This window comes from Cyprinus carpio, chromosome A6, assembly GCF_018340385.1.
Source record: "Cyprinus carpio isolate SPL01 chromosome A6, ASM1834038v1, whole genome shotgun sequence".
Classification (NCBI taxonomy): domain Eukaryota; kingdom Metazoa; phylum Chordata; class Actinopteri; order Cypriniformes; family Cyprinidae; genus Cyprinus; species Cyprinus carpio.
The window spans coordinates 21,169,704-21,193,146 of record NC_056577.1 but is presented as its reverse complement, the minus strand read 5'-3'; the positions used below and the strand labels follow the sequence as shown (position 1 = coordinate 21,193,146).

The following is a 23,443-nucleotide window of genomic DNA, read 5'->3' as shown; positions in this document are numbered from 1 at the left end:
AGAATAATAAAATGCATCTCACCATCTAATAATGTATAGTACTCATAGCAAAATAAATAGGCTTAAAAAGATAAAAGGAAATGTTTCCCATATCCATTGTTTTTGACACCACAGAATGAGTATCCAGGCAAACACTACTGTATTTTCACTGCAATGCACTCTATGCACACCAACTATTTCCGGTGAAATCTCTTATATATATTATATTACACTTTCAGAAAAAAATGTGGAGAGAGAACTCAGTGGATTCAGTGGCACGTCGTATTTTAAGATTGAGCACTTATTTCCTTTTGAACTATAGCCAAACAATTTACAATCATCCAATGCATTAACCTTTAGGAGGCAACAGTGAGCCATCATTCTTAATGCTTTAAGAAGACACTTATAATGCGCACCTGATAAAGCTAAGAAAGGAGAAATTGCATTGAAGGTATGACACCACAAAGAGAGAGAGAGAGAAGGCTTGAAAAGAGCGAGATTAAGGTAGGAGAAGAGAAAAAGCTTGCCCAGCATCGGATATGTGACTGGCATATTTATCCTGCACATCTGCATGAAATACGGCCAGGCGGACGCCACTCTGCTTCAGTGCTCCCGAGCCCATACTTAATATTTCCGTAGGTGAAAAGGGAGGTGTCGTTAAAGGGAGCCACGTTCTGGGGATGCTCATCTTCAGCTCTCCCTGAAGCCATTTATTGCATGAGAGCCTCCATATCATGATCAATCCCCTGGAAAGACATGAGAGGGTCCATGCCACCACAGAGGCTTGAAGTTAGACCTTTTACATCTATGTCCCAAAATACTTCTCTGTTCTCTGGAAAACAATTTACTGGAGCTTGCAGGACTATTTGAGACCTTTAGCAGTCAGTTTTGACCATTTACCATTTACTCTTAAGGGAGAGACGTCTAATAGCTGGAACTCTTTTTCTGATGTTAAGACTTTTTTTACAGCTTCTGCTACAAAACAACTATTCATTCATCATTCAACAATTCAAGCTTCAAAAAGGCCATTAAATTCTCCTAAAAACAGTGACAATAACATTTTCAATATCAATATTCATCTTTGTGTGAAATATTTCATACATTTCATACAATTGACTGGTTATGAAAATGATGCATGGAAACAACTCACTAACTGGTAGAAGGCAGTTATATGCCGAAAATTCAAGATATTGAATTGTATGAGGTTTTTGTTTGATAATTATATCATATGATATAGTTTTTGTTCCGAATAGCACGAGTGCAAATGTGATTTTATACAACAGTTCAATAAATAAGAATGTAATATTGTTATATTTTAGACACAATATTGTCTATTTTTGCACAATTTTGCCATTGAAAATATCACAAATGAATAAATGACTCAATAGCTATGTCCCAATTTGAAGGCTCCTTCGAATGCACCCTTCGTGTCTCATGAAACAAAGGATACAACAGATGTATCCTTCGCGCCCTACCCTACCCCAGAATTTGTTGCAAGCAAGTGATGTTTATTTAAGAGAAACTGCCAGATTACAATTTTAAATGTACTGTTTTCTACTGACTCGAATAATGTAATTTATGTAATGATTCAAATGTAAAAATAAAGAAATATATATATTAAGCAGTTCAAATGTTGACTGCATACTAAAATGCGATTTTATATAGTTTTATACTCTTCTTACTATATACAGTACATAAATAGACCATGGTGAACATATTCAGACAGGTTTTGTACCCTGTTTTGTTTTTCGGCAGTTGAATATAACTTTTAAAACAGCCCAGTACAAACGTTACTGCTGCTCATCAACAGCAGCTGTCACAGTAGCTTGGCGGCAAGAACGGTCCTCCGTAGGCTTTGTTTGTTTGGTTTTTGTTTAATGCCATGCCAGCTTCTGTTTTTTTAACTATTATTCATATTTTTAAATATTTCTTTCTAAAGTATTTTTTTGTTTCGTTGATGCTTTTCTCATTTAATACAATGATGACTTAAATTTTTCTTTTGGGGGTAATATCTCTAAAAAAATGTAACTGAAAGTGACGTGACATACAGCCAAGTATGGTGACCCATAATTAGAAATCATGCTCTGCATTTAACCCATCCAAGTGCACACACACAGCACTGAACACACACACACCCGGAGCAGTGGGCAGTCATTTATTCTGCGGCACCCAGGGAGCAGTTGGGGTTCAGTGCCTTGCTCAAGGGCACCTCAGTCGTGGTATTGTCTGAGACTCGAACCCACAATCTTAGGGTTAGGAGTCAAACTCTCTAACCACTAGGCCACGACTTATTTTGCTTGACATCCTATTATATATATATAATACATATATACATATATACATACATATATATATATACACACATATATATATATACACACATATATATATATATATATATATATACACACACACACATATATATATATACACACACATATATATATATACACACACATATATATATATATACATACATATATATATACATATATATATATATTTTTTTTTTTTTAATATATATATATATGTATATATATATTTTTTTTTTTTAATATATATATATATGTGTGTGTGTGTATATATACATATATATGTATGTGTGTGTGTGTATATATATATATACACGTATATATATATATATATATATATATATATATATACACATATATATATATATATATATATACACATATATATATATATATATATATATATATATACATATATATATATATATATATATATATATATATATATATATATATATATATATATATATATATATATATATATATATATATATTAGGGCTGTCAAATGATTAATCACGATTAATCACATCCAAAATAAAAGTTTTGTTTACATAATATATGTGTGTGTACAGGGTATATTTATTATGTATATATAAATACACACACATAAATTATATATTTAGAAAATATTTACATGTATATACATTTATATATTCATATTCTTATATTTTATATTATATATAAAATATATTTAATATATAAACATAACACATTTTTCTTAAATATGCATGCATGTGTGTGTATTTATATAAATATAATAAATAAACACAGTACACACATATATTATGTAAACAAAACTTTTATTTTGGATGCGATTAATCGTGATTAATCATTTGACAGCACTAATATATATATATATATATATATATATATATATATATATGATATATATATATATATACACACACACACACACATTCAATTTAATCTCTGATAATCATTTAAGGAACAAATGTAACATTTTATTATTATATAATACAAAATAATTTTACGCACTATCTACACTATCTCATGAACGATGTATAGAACAAAGGAATAAGACTATGATGCACAGCAATGCGTCTCTCTCCCTTTCCATAAACTGTGCTAGGCTCTCTTCCTTGATCTGATTTATAGGCCTAGTCGCCTATGGCATGATGGACCAGCTTGAATTAATATGCATTTGCTTATGGCTTCCTGTGATAAATTAATACTAGGGGAGACGATAGAGGTCACAGGGGAGTCTCTGTGTTTAGGCACAGTCACTACTGCCTCTGTTTGCTGCCCTGCGCATTTCATAATCCCTCACTATGATGAAAAGGAAAGTCTCACACAGGGATTTACAGGCTGTGTTTACAATGTGATTATACTGACTGCTGTCAGGGTGGGTTCTCTTGTGGTCTTAATAAAGTAATAGGAATGCCTGATGTGTTTTTTCCCCTATGACTATTCGCATACGGTTTTAAGGGTATTTGTTTTCTCCAGATGGTGAACTTGACAAAGGATTTGTTTTGGAAGACTGGAACCGCAGTGTTTTCAGTGTTAATGATATAATAAATCAGAGATTTCATTTGCCTTATCTTAGCTTTGTCTAATCAAATAAAATGGTCCTGAGATTCTCATACTGAGCCATTATGGTGCCGCTCATTTGTCGTGGTCACATACTTCCTAATTAGAGCAGAGCTGCTTGTTTTGCAGGTTTGCAGGTCGCATCATTGGCCAGCCTATGACAAGGCTTCTGTCCTGGGAGGAGATCCTTAATGACGAAATGCCCTTTTAGATCATTGGAGCAACGACGAAAAACCAACCATGCTTCACCTGAGTTCCTGCCCTGGAGGGAACAGACAATACTTAATCTAGCCAACCTCATTGTGGCTGTCCATGTTTTACTGGCTTCACTGATATAGCTGAATTGTCTTTCGCTTGCCTTACTTATGATGAAAAAGTGTCCACCTAATATTTTTTTCTCCCCCCTCACTAAAATGCAGGAATATGTGTGGAGGTTATGAACTGCTTTAATTCCTAATGATGCCTGACAGGTGCTCTTTTTAGTGAGATTAAGCACTGGGTGGTTTAATTACGGGATTGGCAAGATTGTCATAACTCACAATAGGACCATTAAAGTGATATTATGAAGAGGACTGCTGCCGATATGTGTTTAAATCTGGCAAGGTGGCACCAGCCAATCTATCAGTTTTTTTTTTCTTTATGATTTTCTCATCTGCAGGGCCCAGTTTAAGATGCTTGAGGAATGTCAAATAATGATGGCCATGAAGAACCAAAGGACAATTGGTAGAAATGAGAATGAGAGAAGGTGCAGGAAAGAAGTATAGAGGCAGAGAGAGAGTTTTGAAAGATGCATGCAGGGCAAATGTGATGATAAAAAATATAAATAATCGTCATTTGAAAATACAACAACAACAATAATAATAATAATTATTTTCTTTTCAAAAATAAAAGGTTGTTCCAGTACTCTGGTTGGATAGCTGTAGGATACAAAATGATCTTCAAAATCATTTGCGGTGGGGATTTTGTTTTTGTTTTGTTTTTCTATGGATAAAACTGGACAAAGAAAGACATTTCACCCACTAAGGGACCATCAATCATCTCCAAGTATCCAAGATACCACAATGGTGAACCAGTGAAGCCATGAAAGCTTTTGTACTGCAACACTGCCCTCTACTGCCAGGTATATATGCTTCAGTACAACAGAACAAAGGAAACCTCACAGAAAGAGACACAAAGGAAAGTAAGGAATATGTACAACACCTGATAAGTACTGACCAGAGTCAACCTTAAAGTCACCATTGACCATATTTTCTGTCCTAGTTTTCCCTTGACCTTCTCTCTGGATACTCTTTGACCTTTCAACAATTTTTTGAAACCATACAAATCTTTTCAATTATGTATTTTATTTTTGAATTGGTATCATATTTCAAATCATTGCTGTTCATAAGCAAGTAAAACAGTAAATTGTCCATTATGTGTGAGGGAGATTTTGTACCATATACAATTAGTATAACAACCAGTTGAAACCACTAGTTATATGACACACAAGCAACATTACAGCCACACTAAGCAGCTATTTAATATCCAAACCACACCCATCTCACCTGTGAACACCTCTCCTACTTTCTTTCCCTCTCATTCTATCTCTTTTCCTCTCTGCCTATTTCTCACTTAACATCTCATTCAGCTGTGTTTTCATCTATTAGTGCACTTTGGATAAAACCAGGTGAGTTACAAAAGCATAATAAAATTTGATTTGAATGGATTTAAGTGGAAAGGAGTCAACATGTACTGTATGTGTGTGTGTGTGTGTGTGTGTGTGTGTGTGTGTGTGTATGTAAAGCGAATTAAAATACCAAATGCAGCTGATTTATGTGTATTGTTTTGTTACAGATTAAAAATGGGCTGCTTCACATTTGTCAAAGTTGTGATGGTTGTGTTCAACTTGCTTATCTGTGTAAGTAAGCTTTTTTCTTCATTAAATACACTCATTTGAGTTCAGGGAGAGGGGTGTTTAGAAGAATAATTACATTTCTTTATTTATTGACTGAGACTTTATGTGGGGTGTAAAGAATGAAACAGATTCAGCCTGCCTCTGAATGAGGAACAGATAATTTATCCTCTCCTCTTTACGACGAATGCACACAGTGCACACATAAATTTAACTAATACAAACCGATAACACAAATCCATTCGAAAATGCTTCACTGCTCCATGGTGAAGTCTTGATAATCACAGTCAAAGTGTGAATGTGAGTAAGTCAGTCACACTTACTCACATGCAACAATTTTCATCTCATTATTGTTCACAGTCACTTTGTTTGTTTGAGAGCTAAATACTGCAAGTGCCTGAAATGATGGGTAAGCTGGGTTGGATGGTGGGACAGGAGATTTTTAAGGCTGTAGATACAGGAACAAAGGAGAGCGTACATAATAGTGTACAATATTTCACTCAAAGCACTGCTAGAGCAGTATGCTATTAATTTCTATTTGGTGAACGGTTTCTATTTATCTGAACTACAGCAGACTTATCAGTCTTAATACTTGTCAAGGTCGGTAGAGGACAAAACTGGCATTACACAGAATACAAGGTCAAGGTTTTCAGTAAAAATTTCATTAGAAATAAAAAATGAGAAATTTGTAACCAAGTGCTTTTTGTTCTTTTTGTCAAAATCTCAACATAAACCAATCAGTCTGTCAATCGGTCTTAAGTCTGACAATGATTCGAGAGCAATGATGGGTCAACAAAAGATAAACTAATTAGATTTTTGATGTTTACTGCAAGTGTTCTTCAAATATTAGAAACTTGCTTTGTTTTAAATATGTCTGCTGATTATGAAGTGCATTTAAACCAAAGACAATAACTATAACATTAATAATTCTGAATAAATCTATGCGAGTAGTGAAGTACACACAACAGTTATAACGGTAACTACTAAAGTCCAGAATGTGCTGCACAACTTTTGCCCATATTTTTGCACTGATTTACAGCCTGGACGAGTCAACACTGGCTGTCGAAAATCAAAGCCATCTAGAGATTTGAGTTGACACAATTTCACAGAAAATCAGGTAGTGTATGATGGGAACAGGCACCAATTTTTTAGCTTCTGGCTATGACTCCATCATTGCTGAGGATATCAAACATGTTTAATATGTTGAGCTTATTTTAGAACACATTTTGAGTTCATTTGTCATGCTTCTCCTCCTTACTTGTGTTCAGAACCAAAAAGTCTGATAGTATTTGACCCTCAATCATTAAGTTCATGATCCCCAGTTTTTCCTCTGTAACCATTTACAAAGTCAGCAAGCGTATGATGCCTATAGCGTTCAGATTCAGAAAGTCACATAGTGTATTCCAGCCTTAATATAAAACATTGACAGCCAATCAAAATCCACCATACTTTAAAAAGATCTGCAGAACTGGTGAAGACTCTAATTTAGTTATTGTTATCTTTATAATTATAGTTTAGTACAAATGGGCCTTTATTGTCACTTTTATTGCAGGTGTTTAAGTATTAACGTTGAATGATAGCAACAGTATAGTTGTTTTTTTTGTTTTGTTTTTTTCCAGGAAATACATTTATATTTGCTTAAGTTGCATCTCAAATCACCTCATAAACTATGGAGGGTATTTGCTGCCAATGATATCAATAAAAACGGGTCAAGTGACCAAGTGCAAATAACTGGATTGGATTCCTATTGTAGGGTTAAATATTTGGGTGTCAGCAAAGACTGTGAGCCAAGATGCTCCAACAAACAGATCACATTTGGATGAAAAAACCCACCTTTGTGATTAGTAAATTGAGGCTGCACATTTATGTATTCAATATATTTTACACATTCGGACTTATATTCAGCTAGACAACCCGTAACATTTTTTTTTTTTTTTTTTTTTTTTTTGGTTTAGAGCTCCCTGCACAGTGGTCTCTGTAACTCCTGGTGTAATACCATGGAAATTCAAATTATTTTCCTCCTCTCCCCAAGTGTAATCAGTTACATTCCGCTTCCATACAGTGTGCCATTCCATTTCCTTAGTTTACAGTGACAGTTAAACTGCTAATACATTCAGACAATTCCCAAAGCTCCACGAGAGCAAATGGGAAATGATAAAATGAAAATTATTCTCACATGGAAAAAATAAACATTGACGGGGAAGGAGTATTGAGCGTTTCATGTTCAGCTTTCAGCCAGCTGAGCCTGATGTGAGTGGCCCTGACAGCTGTGATTGTGTCTGACAGAACATATCAGGTTTCAGAGATGGTTATGGCACCAACTGTGAATTAACATGCTGACACCAACCCATTCATTAACCCAAACCACCACCAAATGTGTTCTGGGGCTTAGACCTTTTGATATCTGTCTGGATGCATATCATTCTGCTTGGAGATGTCGCATGAAATAGGCAGAGCCTTTGAATAAACCTTTTCTACATCCCACAGTTAATATGTCCATTCGTGGTGTTGCACTTGGATCTTGATACATCAGAAGACACATAATGACAACAACATTGCATTTCCATCATTACCCCAGGACACCCATGACCAGACCTGCTTATGTGTCAGACCTCTTGTCTGCAAAGCGTTCTGGAAGTGACATAGATCAGCAGCTGAGCACCTAATCCTGCAGGCTTGTGGCCATTAAAGGCACCCTTTAGTTTTCTATTGAGCCATTGCCATTGTTGAGTGCCCTGCCTCTATGGAAGAACACACATAGTTATATACTCTGGCAATAATGGGAAACCCATGCAGGGCCTCTTATCGTACAGCGTAATGGTGAGAATAAAAGGTCATGGGAAAATGCAAAAGATAAAGGAGCCAAATCCACATGACTACAACTGATACAGGCCTGTGGTCATAATGCTTTTATATGAACTGGAGCTTACAGCAAAGTAACTTGAGCATGAGGAATGATGATGATGTTTCATGAACTAAAATATGAGTGATAATCTGTGTTTAGCACTATGTCACACAGTATCAGACTACAGTCTGTTTTGAAAGATCAAGATTTGTATTGTAAAAGAGCAGGTCACATTACTGACCTTGATATAGTTGACAAACCTTTCTTCTAAGATATTTGATTTGAGGACTGAAAATTGTGATTAACAACAGCAAAAATTCACTTACCCGAATTTTTTCTACATTCCCTACATTCCTTTTTGCAAACTCTCTCGCTGTTGTTTCATTCAAACACAATAAACGCCATCTTCGTGTGCGTTGGGGGGAAGATAGTGACACTGGAACAAGTTGTGGTCACATTTATTATTTTTTGGCAAATGTTTTTAGCAAAATAAGGTCATTTTCATACTACGTGTAATTTGCGCGTGGAATTTTGTATGATATCAAAAGATTTCACAAGTTGGTCACGAGGATTTGCAGTGTGGACCATTAGAAACCAGCTTGGTTTAAAAGTGACTTCTGTGTGAGCTGTCAATAAAACATTTTGCCCGGTAAATTTCGCTAATGTGACTGCACATTAAAGAAATAATGAAAAAGGAAAAGAAAGTAAAATAGTAAAAGTACAGCTAAAACTATAACTTACTGTAATCATTTGAAATAACTTAAAACTATATTTTTATTTTAAAATGTGCACAGAAATACTCTTAATCATAGGCTATGCCTATATGCCAATTTTTATTTTTTACAATTATTTATTTATTTATTTTTATTTTTACTCTTATGACATTCAATTAAAAAAGTTTTTTTTTTCTTTTCTTTTTTTGGTAATAAATGGGCTGACCATATTACATCAGTATTAATGTGCCACTGAGTCTGCCTTTCGTTTGGCCATTCTGCTAAACATGCTGAAGACCTACATAGCTTGGCAGAGGGACGATTTGTTATCATTAAATTATACATTTTTTGTTGCTATGAGTTTAATATGAAACCTTGCCAGCTATGGCCACAAGCATGTGCCTAACAATGCCCCTTAGCTGTTATGTCCCTTAGCTTTTTGGGGCTTACTGCTTTATTTTGTGCAGTTAGTACACTGAGGCAGATCCCTTTTTGTCATGTTACAATATAGACAGTAGTTTGTAATGGATTGCATCCGTTAGCATCAAGAATATCAGTTATTCGGGGAATATTTGGCCATGACTGATTACTGGGGAGGGGGACTTCATTGAGTGCTCACCTCATTGTGGTGGTTACAGCTCTGATGACAGGGTGACTATATTCATTATCATATTTGTATCTAAGCATTAGCATATCACTATTAAAATGCAATTGTGTATTTGTGGAAGTAAACAGTGGAAATGTTTTTTGACAGCTGGCAGGCATGTGTTTGGCGGCTGCAGGGATATGGGTGACAGTGGACGGAGATTCCTTTATGAAAGTTTTGCCACCTTTCACTGATGATTTCCAGAGGTATGTCAGTGTAGGAATCTTCAGCATCACTACTGGAGCAGTTATGACTCTGCTCGGACTGCTGGGGTGCTGTGGAGCTCAGAAAGAGAGTAAATGCCTTCTTATAATGGTAAATCTCATTCATTTTATTACCTAATATCAAGTGTCAATAATGTCATACGTTCAGGTTTTGTTAATATGTTCACTCTCTTTGTCTTTCTCTGTGCTATCAGTTCTTCTCCATCATCTTGATCATTTGCATTGCTGAGACGGCAGCCGCAATAGTAGCCCTGGTCTACTCCTCATACGTGAGTCTCGCTCGAAACCACTGACCTCTCTGCCAATCCTCCCCATCCCCCCACACACTCCTTGTCTCTCTTTTCATTTTAGCTGCATGTAAATTTCTCATCATACTCTGGCCATCATTAAATTATGGGGTTTGAAATGGCTCCAGCACATTCAGCCACTTAATAACTACCAGATTGCCTCAGGCACTATGCCAGCACTCTCACTTTAAGCAATTTATCGCACTACAATATTGACGTTTAGGCATTTTATATGCAAAACAGGCGATTTACATACAGAGCTTCACCCATTTAGTGAAATGTATAATAATTACAACAACTTATTATGGAGGGTATGTTAAGAGAATAATGCCATTTAATTAAAAACACAAAGGCCTTTTAAGACAAAAAAAAAAAAAAAAAAAAAAAAAAATCCATATAACAGAGAGAAATCTCATTTAATGCATATGAATAGATAAACCTAGACAGGAAAAATAATATATATCGGATACTATATACAACAGGGTTCAAAACCTTTGACTATTGAAAATCTCGCATTCAAATCTTGAAAAACAAACATATATATTACACACACATTAATTCAAAGTCAGATATTCTTACTGTAGCACAAAAACATTCTCAAATCATGCTGGACAATGTAATTGCCAGGTTTTACACAGCATACTATACCATGCAAAATACTGAGAAATTATAACTTAAATTTCATTGTTATGCTATAATTTGTAATAAAAAAGAAAAGTGTATAAAGCCAAAATAGAAGCTTACACTTTCTATTTGTGGTGTTTGGTAATTGTGGTTCTACTCCATTGACATTTAAAATGGTCCTAGGTATTTATGCAAGCGTAGAATCAGTTTGTTCATGAAACATCATTTATATGGCTATCTGGATGAAACGCAGTACTTCATCAACAAGCCAGAGCGCTTAATGCTACTGGGAAGTCACCAGAAAGGAAAAGTGCAGGACATTCCAGTGAATTATAGATCACCTAAATCGTTCAGAGGAACATTAAGCATGCAAATACCCATTTAATGTTCTGTTTGTCACCATCACACTTTTATCCATTCATTTGTTTATTTTCCTGACAGAAGAAATTGGTGTTTTAATAATTCATGTGCAAGTCTATGAGCAGCTGCCCCATTGTAAATTTGATAAGAAATCAAAAGGCTTCGCAAAGTCATAATAATCACACAATATGAATTTAAGTAGCATTACATGTTTACATAATATGTAAAACTGTAACAGAAAAAGCCAAATCGTTATGAAGATTGCGTTTTTAATGTTAAATTGGTCACAGCTGTTTACTGTGTGATCCAAAATGTAATCACTCCCATTTCAATAACATATCGATTCCATTGTGCTGATGTTGTGTTGTTGGGCAATAACATTTCCACTCTTTAAATTAAAGATTGCTATTATGATAAATCAAAGCGCATCAAATTTACATTCTTATGTTGTATTACTTTCAGTTGATTTTATAAATGGCATTCTGTGTCATACATACTTGTCTCAGATCAGCAATTAGCAATCGCTTCATTGCCTTACAGCGCTTTGTCCTGTCTAGATTGTGAGGGAATTCCTCCAGACATTGATGGATTAGCTTGCGCGTAATAGCTCTACTGATCTGTGTAGCATCCACTGCTTCACAGGTGGGAGGAGGAGAAATTTTAATTGTGTTTTGTCTGCACATCCCCACAGGCATGCTGTGCGGAAGACCACTCTTGCTGACCCCACCTTTCCCAGCAAACACACACACACACGCAACAGAGTCCTTGTGTGACTAAAACTCATCTGGGTTTATTAATCAAATTCCAACTAATAAGGGAGAAAGTAAGAAAAGAGAGAGAAAGATAAAGAAAATGCAAGCATGCAACAGAGGAGATTTTACTTTACAAAGCATATGCAACCACAGTGCATTCACATACACTATTTTTCCATATATCATGCATTCAGTTCTAAACATATTAAATAACATAATAGGCTCACGACATGCAAACAGATTTTTGTGCAAATGTGCTCTTATTAAGTAATACTGTAGCAAACGTGTGACTTACATGTGTAAAGTTGCTTTTACTGCTTACTGACCTGCTCCACTGCATTTCGAATTGATTTTCACTTGCTGAGCTTCGATAATGATTTAATGTAAAAATATAAAGATCTAAAAATAACTTTAGTTTTATTAAACACTCTACCAGAGTTTGATTCATAAATTAGTACTTTTTCATGAAGAAGTCCCTCTTTCACATTTACCAGTAATTTAACATTTAAAGAAGGCAGACTTCTTCATAATTTACTGATAAACAAGAATGATGCAAAATTGTGTTAATGGCGTTAAAAAAGGTAAAACTTTAAAGTTAGGCCCCATTAGTTATGCTTAACAACTAATGCGTTTAATTTAAGAAATAAACTTATGATTGACTAGTAAGAATTGCGTTACAGAGAAATTACTTTACTGCCTAGCCTTTGTTTCATTTAGCTATGATAAATGTCATTGCTAGCAGCCTTGATGGAGACACAATGGGGAAAGCAGATTAGTTTAAAAAGCTTATGTTTGTGGAAGATTTTTATCTGCTAGTTTCCATTCCTTTCTGACTTTTCATGTGTCCCTGTTTATCTGTATCTGTTATTTTAAGACTGAGATCATTCTAAGAGCATGGGCCACACCTGGACTAAAGGAGCAGTATGGGAAAGATAAAATCCTCACGGACTTGTGGAACTCAACCATGACAACAGTAAGCCACGGCCAACCAAATACATACATACATGAGTATTGATCTGTGCTTCAGGCTTTTCTGTACAGGTCAAATCAAATTAATCCATCATGTCAAATTTCCTGGCTAAAAGTGCCCTTAAAACCAGAATGAGGTGGTTGACAGAAAATGTGAAAATGAACTTACTAAACAGACTGCCAAGACTTTGACAGGCTAATGAAAATCCTTCAAGAGCTTTACAGATCAATACACATACTGTACATCATGGAAACATATGTAGATATGTTAGCTGTACAAAGCAATATTTGTGAACATACTATATGCAACTGACTGTTCTTGCTTTTCATTGTGCAATAGTTGCAGTGCTGTGGCTTCAGTAATTACACAGACTTCTCTGAATCCTACTACTATAAGCAGAATGGGGGCCTTTACCCTCCTACCTGTTGTGCAGGTCCTGAGCTCTTCCCCTGTGACGACCACAATGCAGATTTCAGTGGTGTGGTGGTGAGAAACATGCAAACCTTCACAGTTCAAATAATCAAATAATTCCACTGCAAAAGTTAGTAAGAGTTTGGACATGTTTAAAGTTGCTAGTAGGAATTGTATTACCAGAGATAGCCAACTTGCTGGTTTTTGGCAAATAATCATTATATTCTGTAAGTCGCATCTGTGTGTGAAGAAAAAAATCTTGCAGGCTGAGTATAAATTGAGTATGTGGGATTTACTACTTGGTAAAACATATGCATTTCTCCATGTAGAAAACACAAAATGCTAAAAATGTAACTGTATTTTGTGAAATTAATAATTACCTACCATTTAGGCTACTACTGAAATGGTTCTCTGCTCCTGCATGTTGAAAGGTTATAGGTCATTCCATCTCTAAAATGATGGTTCCCAGTTGAAATTATGAAGTCGTCAACTCATATTTACGATAATTCTGATAGCAGCACAAATTATGGGTACAATTATTTTTGAGGCAATCTCCTGAGCCCTAAATGGCATATGATTGATGCTGCATTCAAATGCACCTGGGAAAATCATACCTCCAAGTCATCCATTCAAGTCAGACATAAAACAGAAGTTGCCAGACAACTATATCTAAATTTGAAATGATTGAAATATGTACTGTGTAAATTAAATGTATTATACTCGCAGTTACAATATTTCAGATGCCACTTTAAGGGCACATAAGAGCTGAATTTGGAACTGTGTACTAGTATACTACCCTTACTATGTTATAGAAATATATGGTAGAAATAGTAGCAGTAGTATGCGGTCCAAATTCTGCCAATCATTATGGAGTCGCACGAAAATTATGTCTAGACAGCTCTGATTGGCTGAAGGAACCATAAACAACTATAACTACTGTCCACTTACCATTTTTTTCAGCCTTACTAGGCGAATGATGCGTCACCTAATTAATATTCATGAGCCATGCTGATAAGGTATATAAATATGACCCCCCACCACTTTTCAGATCACTCCTGCACCCCTGTGTATTACAGAGATGTTATATGATTTGGACCCTTTCATCTTATATTGGTTTCTCTTCCCAGGGCTGTTTTAAACAAATTGTTCAGCTCATCCAGAGGAACGTCAACATTATAAGAGGAATAGCTGCTGGAGTCACTGCCATTGAGGTAAACACAACATCCGTTATGCTGTTCAAATAATAAATGGATTGGTAGAAGTGTACTGGGTTGATGTTGGAAGTAGACAGTAGCCTTTATCATGATTGGTTAAGGCTAGTTTGGTATACAGAACAATTTACCACTTTGCATGTCTAGCACAAGCTGTAGCAATTGTTATTATCTTCATTGTTTCCAAATGCATTTAAATGTACCTATGCCAGTTAGGCACTTCAATCATATACCACAGACAAATTATTTGCCACCACCTATAAATGACAAGTTTTATTTATTCATTTATTCATATTTTTTTGCTAGGTGGCAGCGATGGGAGTGTCTATGTACCTTTATTGCTACCTGGACAAAAAAGCCACCTAAGAGTCTCATCTTACTAGATTTATGTAAATGCATCTTTTCTTTACACTACAAGCTAGCAAAGATTAATCAATACTTTAACTGTAGATAACATTGTAGATATTATGCAATTGTTGTAGCATTTCAGTTGCATCATGTTAACGAGGTGAAGTGGATGACAAAATTGTTGGTTATTTGATTTTGAAATCAGAAGTTACATAAACAATTTTCTTCTGAGTATGTAATGTAATGCAGTTCATGAAATATAAATGTTGCTGTATCCCCTTCTACATGAGAAAGTAATTTTATAACCAGAGTTCATTTGCATAGAGAAGCCATAATTGTTTTGCACTGAAACGCTTCACGTCACACAAGCTGTTCTTATACATGAAAAATTGGTTAAGGGAGAGCTAGGAAAGTGTTTGTGGAGAATGTCTTATAAATAATGCATTTTTGCACCAAACAAAACTATCCCTAACCCACTGAAGATATATCTATGTATGATACTGACTGCTCACTTATCCTGAGGAGGATAACTTGTTCTTTTAACTTGGTACAGTTGATACTAAATAAAATGCACAAGAAAGCATGAGTCAGTCCAGTTCCTCTAAGAATCCCTTATAATGAAAGTCAAACAAGCAAAGTGTGACAACCTACCCCACTGATTTGAATGGTATATATCATAATGAATGAATAGAGTTTTAAATAATATTTATACACAATATTGCATAGAGATTGTGACTTTAAAGATTCACACACTACATTTCAGTCTATAGAAACCAACTACTTTAGCTGACGGAATGACAAAATAACTAGACAACATTGGCACACACAGTCGAATCATTTAAGCAAGGGATCAGCCTAATTAAATTTGCCTTGATTTCAATAGTCACCATTTCTTTTGTGGCTGCTTCAATTTTCTACATAATCTGCCTGCTGTGCTGTCTACTTACCGAACAGGAAATAATAACAATAACAAAATAATTTTAAAATATCATTCTTTTGAAAAATATACAAACTATCTGCAAAAAAAGAATATATACAATTCTAAGTAAAGGAAATAGACAATTTGAAAGGAGCAAAGCCTCAGCAAAATTCCAAAGGTCCTGAAGGAAATTTAAGGGAGTTAAATTAAATTCATACATTAATCACTGATGTAATCAAATAATCTATCTCTAATTTAAATTACTATAAAGAAGAGAAAAAAAATCAAGATATAAACTGAATTAATATTTCTTACTTGTTTACTTGTTTACTATACTTGTTTTTATTGGTGAACATACAGCTTATATCTTAAAACTTCTGAAATCACAAAATAAATCTTGGTTAATTTAATATACAGTATGAGTACTCCCGCTTGCTGTCACAATTATGGTTAAAATACCAGATATATCTTAGCTTACATGGGGCCTTAAAGTCACAAAAAGTTAAACCACTGATTTTAAGCCGATTTAAGCCATTTAATTATTAGATATCATTCCAATAAAATTCTAAATAAATAAACAAACAAACAAACAAAAAAAAAAAAAGACTGTACTGTGCATACAAAAAAAAAATTATAATTACCTATATAATTGTCTGATTGCAACCATATAATACAAAGACATAAACATGGAAATAAAAAAATAGACAGAGGGAAAAAAAAAAAAATTAAGAAAACAGCTTTATTTTCTATAAGAAAACCAATCTTATACAAAACTGTTGAAGAATCCGGTTAAAATATAAGACACAATCTCTGCAAACTTGAGTACAAAATAATATGTTGAGATGAAAACATTTCTATTATGGTATTGCACATGTTCCAGATACTATGAAAATGTTTAGTGGCACCACAAATAAAACATCTGTAGCAATATCAGTACCGATCACTGAAACCCTGAAACCTCCTCCATGAAATGATTTGGACATTATTGCATGAGAAATACATTTTTTTCACCATTATCTTCACATACAGTAACTCACGTTAAACACAGGGCAGATCTACGATGCAGCTGAGATTGCACTGATTTCAAGTGTTAATCCTCCGCTATACTCCTATAAGGCTGTGTGGACACACAAATCTCACCTAAGCAGCATCACGTCATTCTCTGGGAAAGAGGATTCGTAAAGCTGTTGCTGGAGGGCCATCATAGCACAACATTTAAAATAAAAAATAATGTAACTACATAAGTTTAAAACTACTTTTTTTTCAACTGTGCTGTTTATAATTACAAAATAAATAGACGCAAGTTAAAACATATGTGCAGGATGGCAAAACCACTCAGTAGTGTTAAAAAAGTATCTTATGTCTGCCATATCCTCTTAATCCCTTTTTCGCAGTGTCCTGTTTTGACATTATCTGCTGTCACAATTCAGTAACACAAACCAGCACTGGCTTTTATTATATAGTACCAGCTATACTTTAAAACATCTATCAATTCTTTTCTAATGTTAAACCTTCCAGCATAAACACATATGAAGTTTCATGACCCCAGGAAAAGCTCCCACTGTAAAATACATACCACCAAAAGAGAAGGTCACGTCACACACCATGTTTAGAAATCCACACTTATATCATTCTAGTTTCAAAAGCCTGCAGTTCCTAGAGGCTCAGGACGGTTCAGTCAGGTTCATCCAGTTCACCCCCTTTGTCTTGCACTGGCCTGAAGAGTAACACAAGGCCCATTATTGGCCTGACATAGGCCTTGTCTGTTAGTGTTTAGGAAAGGCCCTTTGGGTGGGATTCTGTTCTAAATCTGTTCCACAGGGGGTCCCTCTTCTTTAGGTGCTGGCTCCAAGTGAATTGGAGTGACATTATTGGGCTTCTTAACACTGAGGGGAAAAATGCTGTTGAAGGTCACGCACATAATGTAAATAAAATAAAATAAAAAATAAAATAAAATTGTAAAAGTTTTCTAGGAAACTAGCTATTCAGCTATTACTAACAATACATGTAAGGCTGGCCCTGACACTTAAAGGGGTCATGGATTGAGAAATCAACTTTTACTTGAGCTTTTGATATTCAAGACGTCATCATACTAAAAGAATATCCTGTAAGTTTCAGAACTGAAATCGTCCTTGTTACCAAAATAAAGTTCATCACCCCTTCAAGTTGTTAGATATACATGCATTTTTAATATACAATGTTTCATTAGACATCCACAGAATAGAATAGAATAGAATAGAATAGAATAGAATAGAATAGAATAGAATAGAATAGAATAGAACAGAATAGAAAAGAACACGGATGGGCCACTGTCCTGCAGAGTAGTGTTAATTTAATCAAGGACACTGACGAGATGACAATACGGTCAATAAATTATAACTGTGACTATATCAACATGTAATATCGTTGATAAAAGACTAGACTAACTTTTAACCAAAATATCTTATTGTATTTAAAAAACAAAAAAACAAAAAAAAAACGAGGAGACAAATATATTATTGACTGCTGTACATGGCTCTTCTACGTGAGCTTTAATGTTTGTGGTTGCCAGATATCAATTAAATCCCCTAATCAGAGCTTCTCTGTCAACTCTATAAAAAGGAAACATTTTTGGCTCTGTGTTTTACTGAATTATTGCAATCTGGCAACCATGTGCATGCGCTTTCTCTACATTGCAGAAGCGCCTATGATCTGAAAACACCGACAAACATTAATAAAGGGGTTATTAACCCCAAGGCCTCCTGAAGCAAATTGATGCATTTTTGTAAGAAAAATATCCATATTTAAAAATGTATAAACAGTCATCCCTAGCTTTTGCAAACTGTTGTATGTGCTAGAGCAGGGATCTCCAACCCTGCTCCTGGAGAGCTACCCTCCTGCAGACTTCAGTTCCAACCCTGCTCCAACACACCTGTCTGTAATTATCAAGTAACGCTGAACACCTTGATTAGCTGCTTCAGGTGTGTTTGATTGGGGTTGGAGCTGAAATCTGTAGGACGGTAGCTCTCCATCAGCAGGGTTGGAGACCACTGTGCTAGAGATTACTGTTTAAAAAGTTTTAAACATGGATATTTTTCTTTCAAAAATGCATTGATTCGCTTCAGGAGGCTTTTATTAACCCCCCGGAGCCGTGTGGAGCACTTTTTATGACGGATGGATGCACTTTATTGAACTTCTTTTGGACTATTGAATAAAACACCCATTCACTGCCGTAATAAAACTTGGAAGGGCCCGGACATTTTTTAATATAACTCCAATTGGATTCGTTTGAAAGAAGAAAGTCATATACACCTAGAATGCCTTGAGAGTGAGTAAATCATGGGGTAATTTAAATTTTTTTTGGTGAACTATCCCTTTAATAAGAGTAAAGAACTGTGACATGAAGCTCTGAGATTACAGACAAAAAAAAGCCTTACAAACAACAGATAAGCTCAAAAACAAAGTCGTATAACAGGCCCCAATTTAAATTTAAGTACATAAATTCAAGTACACTCACGAGTATGGTGAGATTGGAACAGCCACCACTAATACATGGTTCTTCTTTCTAAAGCGCCTCCTTTGCGATAACCTCGTACATTCAGGTCCCATACGTGCAGGCACTATGAGCAGTAAACAAGATAAGGCCATAACCTAATACAACCATTTCCCCTTTCAGTGTTTATAAGCCATATATCTACCATTGCAGGCGCTTCAATAAACAGCCAGAAATTTGCACCTTTAGATCACATAAAAACAGGCAATAGAACTTATCACTTTGCTAAGATTCATTGTAGCTCACTGTAACAATACATGCAGAGTAACTACTGGCTAACCTGCTCTGAAATGCAGCCATTTGTTACTTCAAAACGACAATCTATACAACAATTACCTTCGCCAGTTCTGTCCAGGTGTTTGTATCTGTCTCCTGCTCCAAAGGTCTTTCCCTCTGTGTCTGGGATAAATTAGTCTTCATATGGGTTTTTACTGTGGTCCAGAACCTCGGCCCCACTGCAGACACCGAAAAGATTACTGCAGTTGTTGTAATAATGCAATTTTAAGATGTTACATTAACTTTGCAAAAGAGGAGTATGATCATCCGATAAAATTACAGTAGAAGGTTTTGGATTTCAATCTCATATGCATCTTTCTTCAAGCTGTTAACACAGAGATAATATGTCTGAAAAAGGATATGAATAAGGCTAATATGGAACTATACATACCTATCTAAATTTTTCATCTGAACATTAGGAATCATGTTGAACTTCTGCTTTTTAAAGTAAACTTCCTGTAGAGAAACATACCAAACACAATTTGGTAAAAAACATTATTTAAAAGGAGTAAACGTCAGAAAAGACACAAATTCCACATCAATGAATTCATAGTATCCCAGATTCAATTCGGAGTGGAAAAATATACTAAATTACAAGTAATAGTTAATATAAGAATATAGATAAACCACAAACATCAACGTAAATATAACCGTCTAACTTACATGGAAGTAACCATTCATGTTTAAGCCAACAATTCCAAAGTGATAAGAGCGGGAGACATCAGGAATGACACACTCTCTCCCCTTCCTCTGTTCCGGCATCCGCATCCACATGTCCCAATCCCATAGCTAATGGATGGCAACAGTACGAATGGATGAAAGGAGGAAAGATGCCAGGGATATAGCATCCAGTATACAGTGATGGCATGTAGCCGTGTCTTGGCTTGAGGATGACTCTATAGTCATTAGGTCCAAACTCAAAACATGAAGCACTGACTGACAGTGACGCTAAAGCCAGAAGGAGGACGTTCATAAGCAACAGGGTCCACAAGCCGGCCGACTGGAGAGGCTCGAATGGAGGGCCCCGTAGGGCCCGGAAGACTATTGGTAAATCTCAAGCCGGCACAGCATGAGGGCGGATTAAGACCGTTTAAAAAGGGAACTTACATTTTAAAATATATTAAAAGAGAAAACTAAATTATAACATTATTCCAACATATTTCATTTTCTTTCTTTCTATTCTTTTATTATTTCAGTAACTGATTTTATTTTTGCTTTTTTTAAATCAAATTTAAGGCACTATATGCGCTTACTTAAATATAATTTCTGGTCATTATTATATACACTGTGCACACTCTTGAAATTCAACAGATTGACTCTTCAGAGGTTAGCAGTGTTATTTAAATGAGAGAACAAAATACTAAAATCCAGCACTTCCCAATAGTGAGAGGAGAATTAATCACTTTTTTATGTTTTGGATGTAAACTGTAAATACATAAACATCTTCTATTTAGATATAAATTATAGGCTGAATGCTGGAATTAGCTGCCTCACCTTTTCAGGAGTTGGCCATTTGGGCTCCAGTTCATCCTTGTAAAGGCTTTTTTTAAGCACCCAGCCAAGGCCAGGCATACTTTCCACTCTGTACAACAGAGATGGGTCCTCTGCTGTGTGCTCATAGCCCTGCAAAACAGCACAGCAGCAATGTCAAGAGCCCTGCTTGAAGGCCTTTAAAGATTTACAGTAGTTTAATCTGAGGGTATCACCATTGTTTAGCAGAAGAAATATATAGCAAAAGAGCATTTGGCAGCATTTACCCCCCAGACTTTGACAAAGTAAAAACAAAAGTAGCATATTTTCAAGTAATGAACAAACTGAAAAGAAACTGATTGTTATTCTCCATTACTCACTTGGTCATTCCAGGCTGAGATACAGTACAGACTGTCATCCTCACGCAACAAATGGATGGTCTGACTGAGAAAGCTAAGAGACATGGTTTGGAGACATTTAGAGACAATGAGTCAAAAGTTGTTACTCAAGCTGTTCTATTAAGATGAGTTGAGCTCATTAATTCTGCACACAGGTTTCTAAACTAGCCTGTCACAAATAATATGGGAGTCTGCTACCATCTAGTGGAAACATGAGTAATTCAGTAAAATTATTTAAAATAAATTTATAAATATACACAGCTATTACAGACGAACGCACATATACACACACACATTTGTATGTATACACTCACTATTAATTTGATATATTTTGATAGAATCTATCACTATATTTATGTTATATTATATTATATCCATACCTGAAAAAATCTATGGAAATATCCAGATCTTCCTCCAAGACAATTACAAATGTCAAACACTTGCAAGCTCTTTCACAATGTAACTGTATATAAGGTGTAATGCAGGTGATCATTTACTCACTGGATGCAGACTGAAGGTTGCAGTCAAGCTGGCTTTGTAGTGCTGAGACAAAATGAACATCAATATATTAGTCCCATCTTATGGTCATCCACAAACAAGCTTTGAGCAGTGCAATCATCTATCACTGGCCATTCCTTTCCATGTTAATTGTTCATTTTCAAACAAAAGTCACAAACATATCACTTGTGACACTCTAGCGTTCTTTATACTGATAGGCGTATGCTGAACTCCTTTAAGACCGAAGAGATCCACCACATCCATGGGTTCCTATCCAGAAAGCTTTTTTGTTAAGTTTGTAAATGTGTAAATCCTCTCACAAAAGCGGAGAAGAAAAAATGCATTTAAGAGGAGAGAAAAAAATGTGGAAAGGAGACAATACCTCATAGTAGCCATGGATAAAAACAGTGATCATCTGTGGATTGACACCATGGGAGGAAAGAAGAGAGCGCAGCATTCTAGAGAAACAAACACGGCTTCAGTCACGTATTCAGGTATTTTTTTTTTTTACATACAGGATTTCTGATTTCTCCACTGAAGCCAAATCAAAACGTGGAAAAAAAAAAAAAAAGTATGTGAAATACATGTCTTGACTGTCACTTTTGGTCAATTTAATGCATCCTTGATGAATAAAAGGTTTAATTTCCTAAAAAAAAAAAAAAAAAAAAAAAAAAAAAATCCTTGGTTGGCTATAAAATATGAACAAACCAAAACGCAAAAACATATTACATGTGCAACAGATTAGTATCTAATCAATTCAACTGCACATGATGTGGTTTGATAGTGTGGTAAAGTACAATGAAATATAATTTTACTAACCTATACAGATAGTTTGGTCTATTTCCAGCTATAACTGTTACTGGGACGTTGTAGACGTTGTTGTTAGGCATCTAGACAGAACATGGAAATGTTTAGTCAACCACACAGATTTAGGCTAACACAAACACTAGTTTCTGCTGTCTAAATGCTTTTAGGAGTCAGGTTTTCTCAGAATGGGGGGTATAACAAGTACTAACAACTGAAATTCTAACACTTCTACATAAAAACAATGGTTTTTATAGTCATGTCCCTGATAGCATAGATAAAAACATATCATGGTACCAAAAAATGTATCACAGTAAAATAACTTTTTAATAGTTCACTGTGACATGCTAATATTTCACACAGTTTGGTAGATCAGACAGTGTAACGTAAAGTGTGAAAGTTAATGCCTTGATGCATGAGATTA

General features: G+C 35.2%; 1 protein-coding gene, 1 long non-coding RNA gene and 1 pseudogene across 2 annotated transcripts; 1 reads left to right on the top strand and 2 right to left on the bottom strand.

Moving 5' to 3' along the window:
* The first annotated feature begins 5,441 nt into the window (after positions 1 to 5,441).
* LOC109092558 (tetraspanin-1-like) lies at positions 5,442 to 16,221 on the top strand. Its single transcript, XM_042757445.1, has 8 exons — positions 5,442 to 5,506; positions 5,674 to 5,737; positions 10,044 to 10,250; positions 10,354 to 10,428; positions 13,057 to 13,155; positions 13,492 to 13,638; positions 14,691 to 14,774; positions 15,081 to 16,221. Exons 2-8 carry the CDS (start codon positions 5,681 to 5,683, stop codon positions 15,138 to 15,140), a joined length of 729 nt encoding a protein of 242 aa, XP_042613379.1. The 5' UTR covers positions 5,442 to 5,506; positions 5,674 to 5,680; the 3' UTR covers positions 15,141 to 16,221.
* A 1,187-nt stretch (positions 16,222 to 17,408) lies between these two features.
* Positions 17,409 to 22,241, bottom strand: LOC109092557 (annotated as a pseudogene).
* Positions 22,242 to 22,402: 161 nt separating this feature from the next.
* LOC122134250 lies at positions 22,403 to 23,389 on the bottom strand. The gene is made up of 3 exons (XR_006160272.1): positions 23,035 to 23,389; positions 22,598 to 22,673; positions 22,403 to 22,485 (listed from the first exon to the last, which is right to left on the bottom strand). It is a non-coding gene; the product is annotated as an uncharacterized LOC122134250 (long non-coding RNA).
* Positions 23,390 to 23,443: the final 54 nt, after the last annotated feature.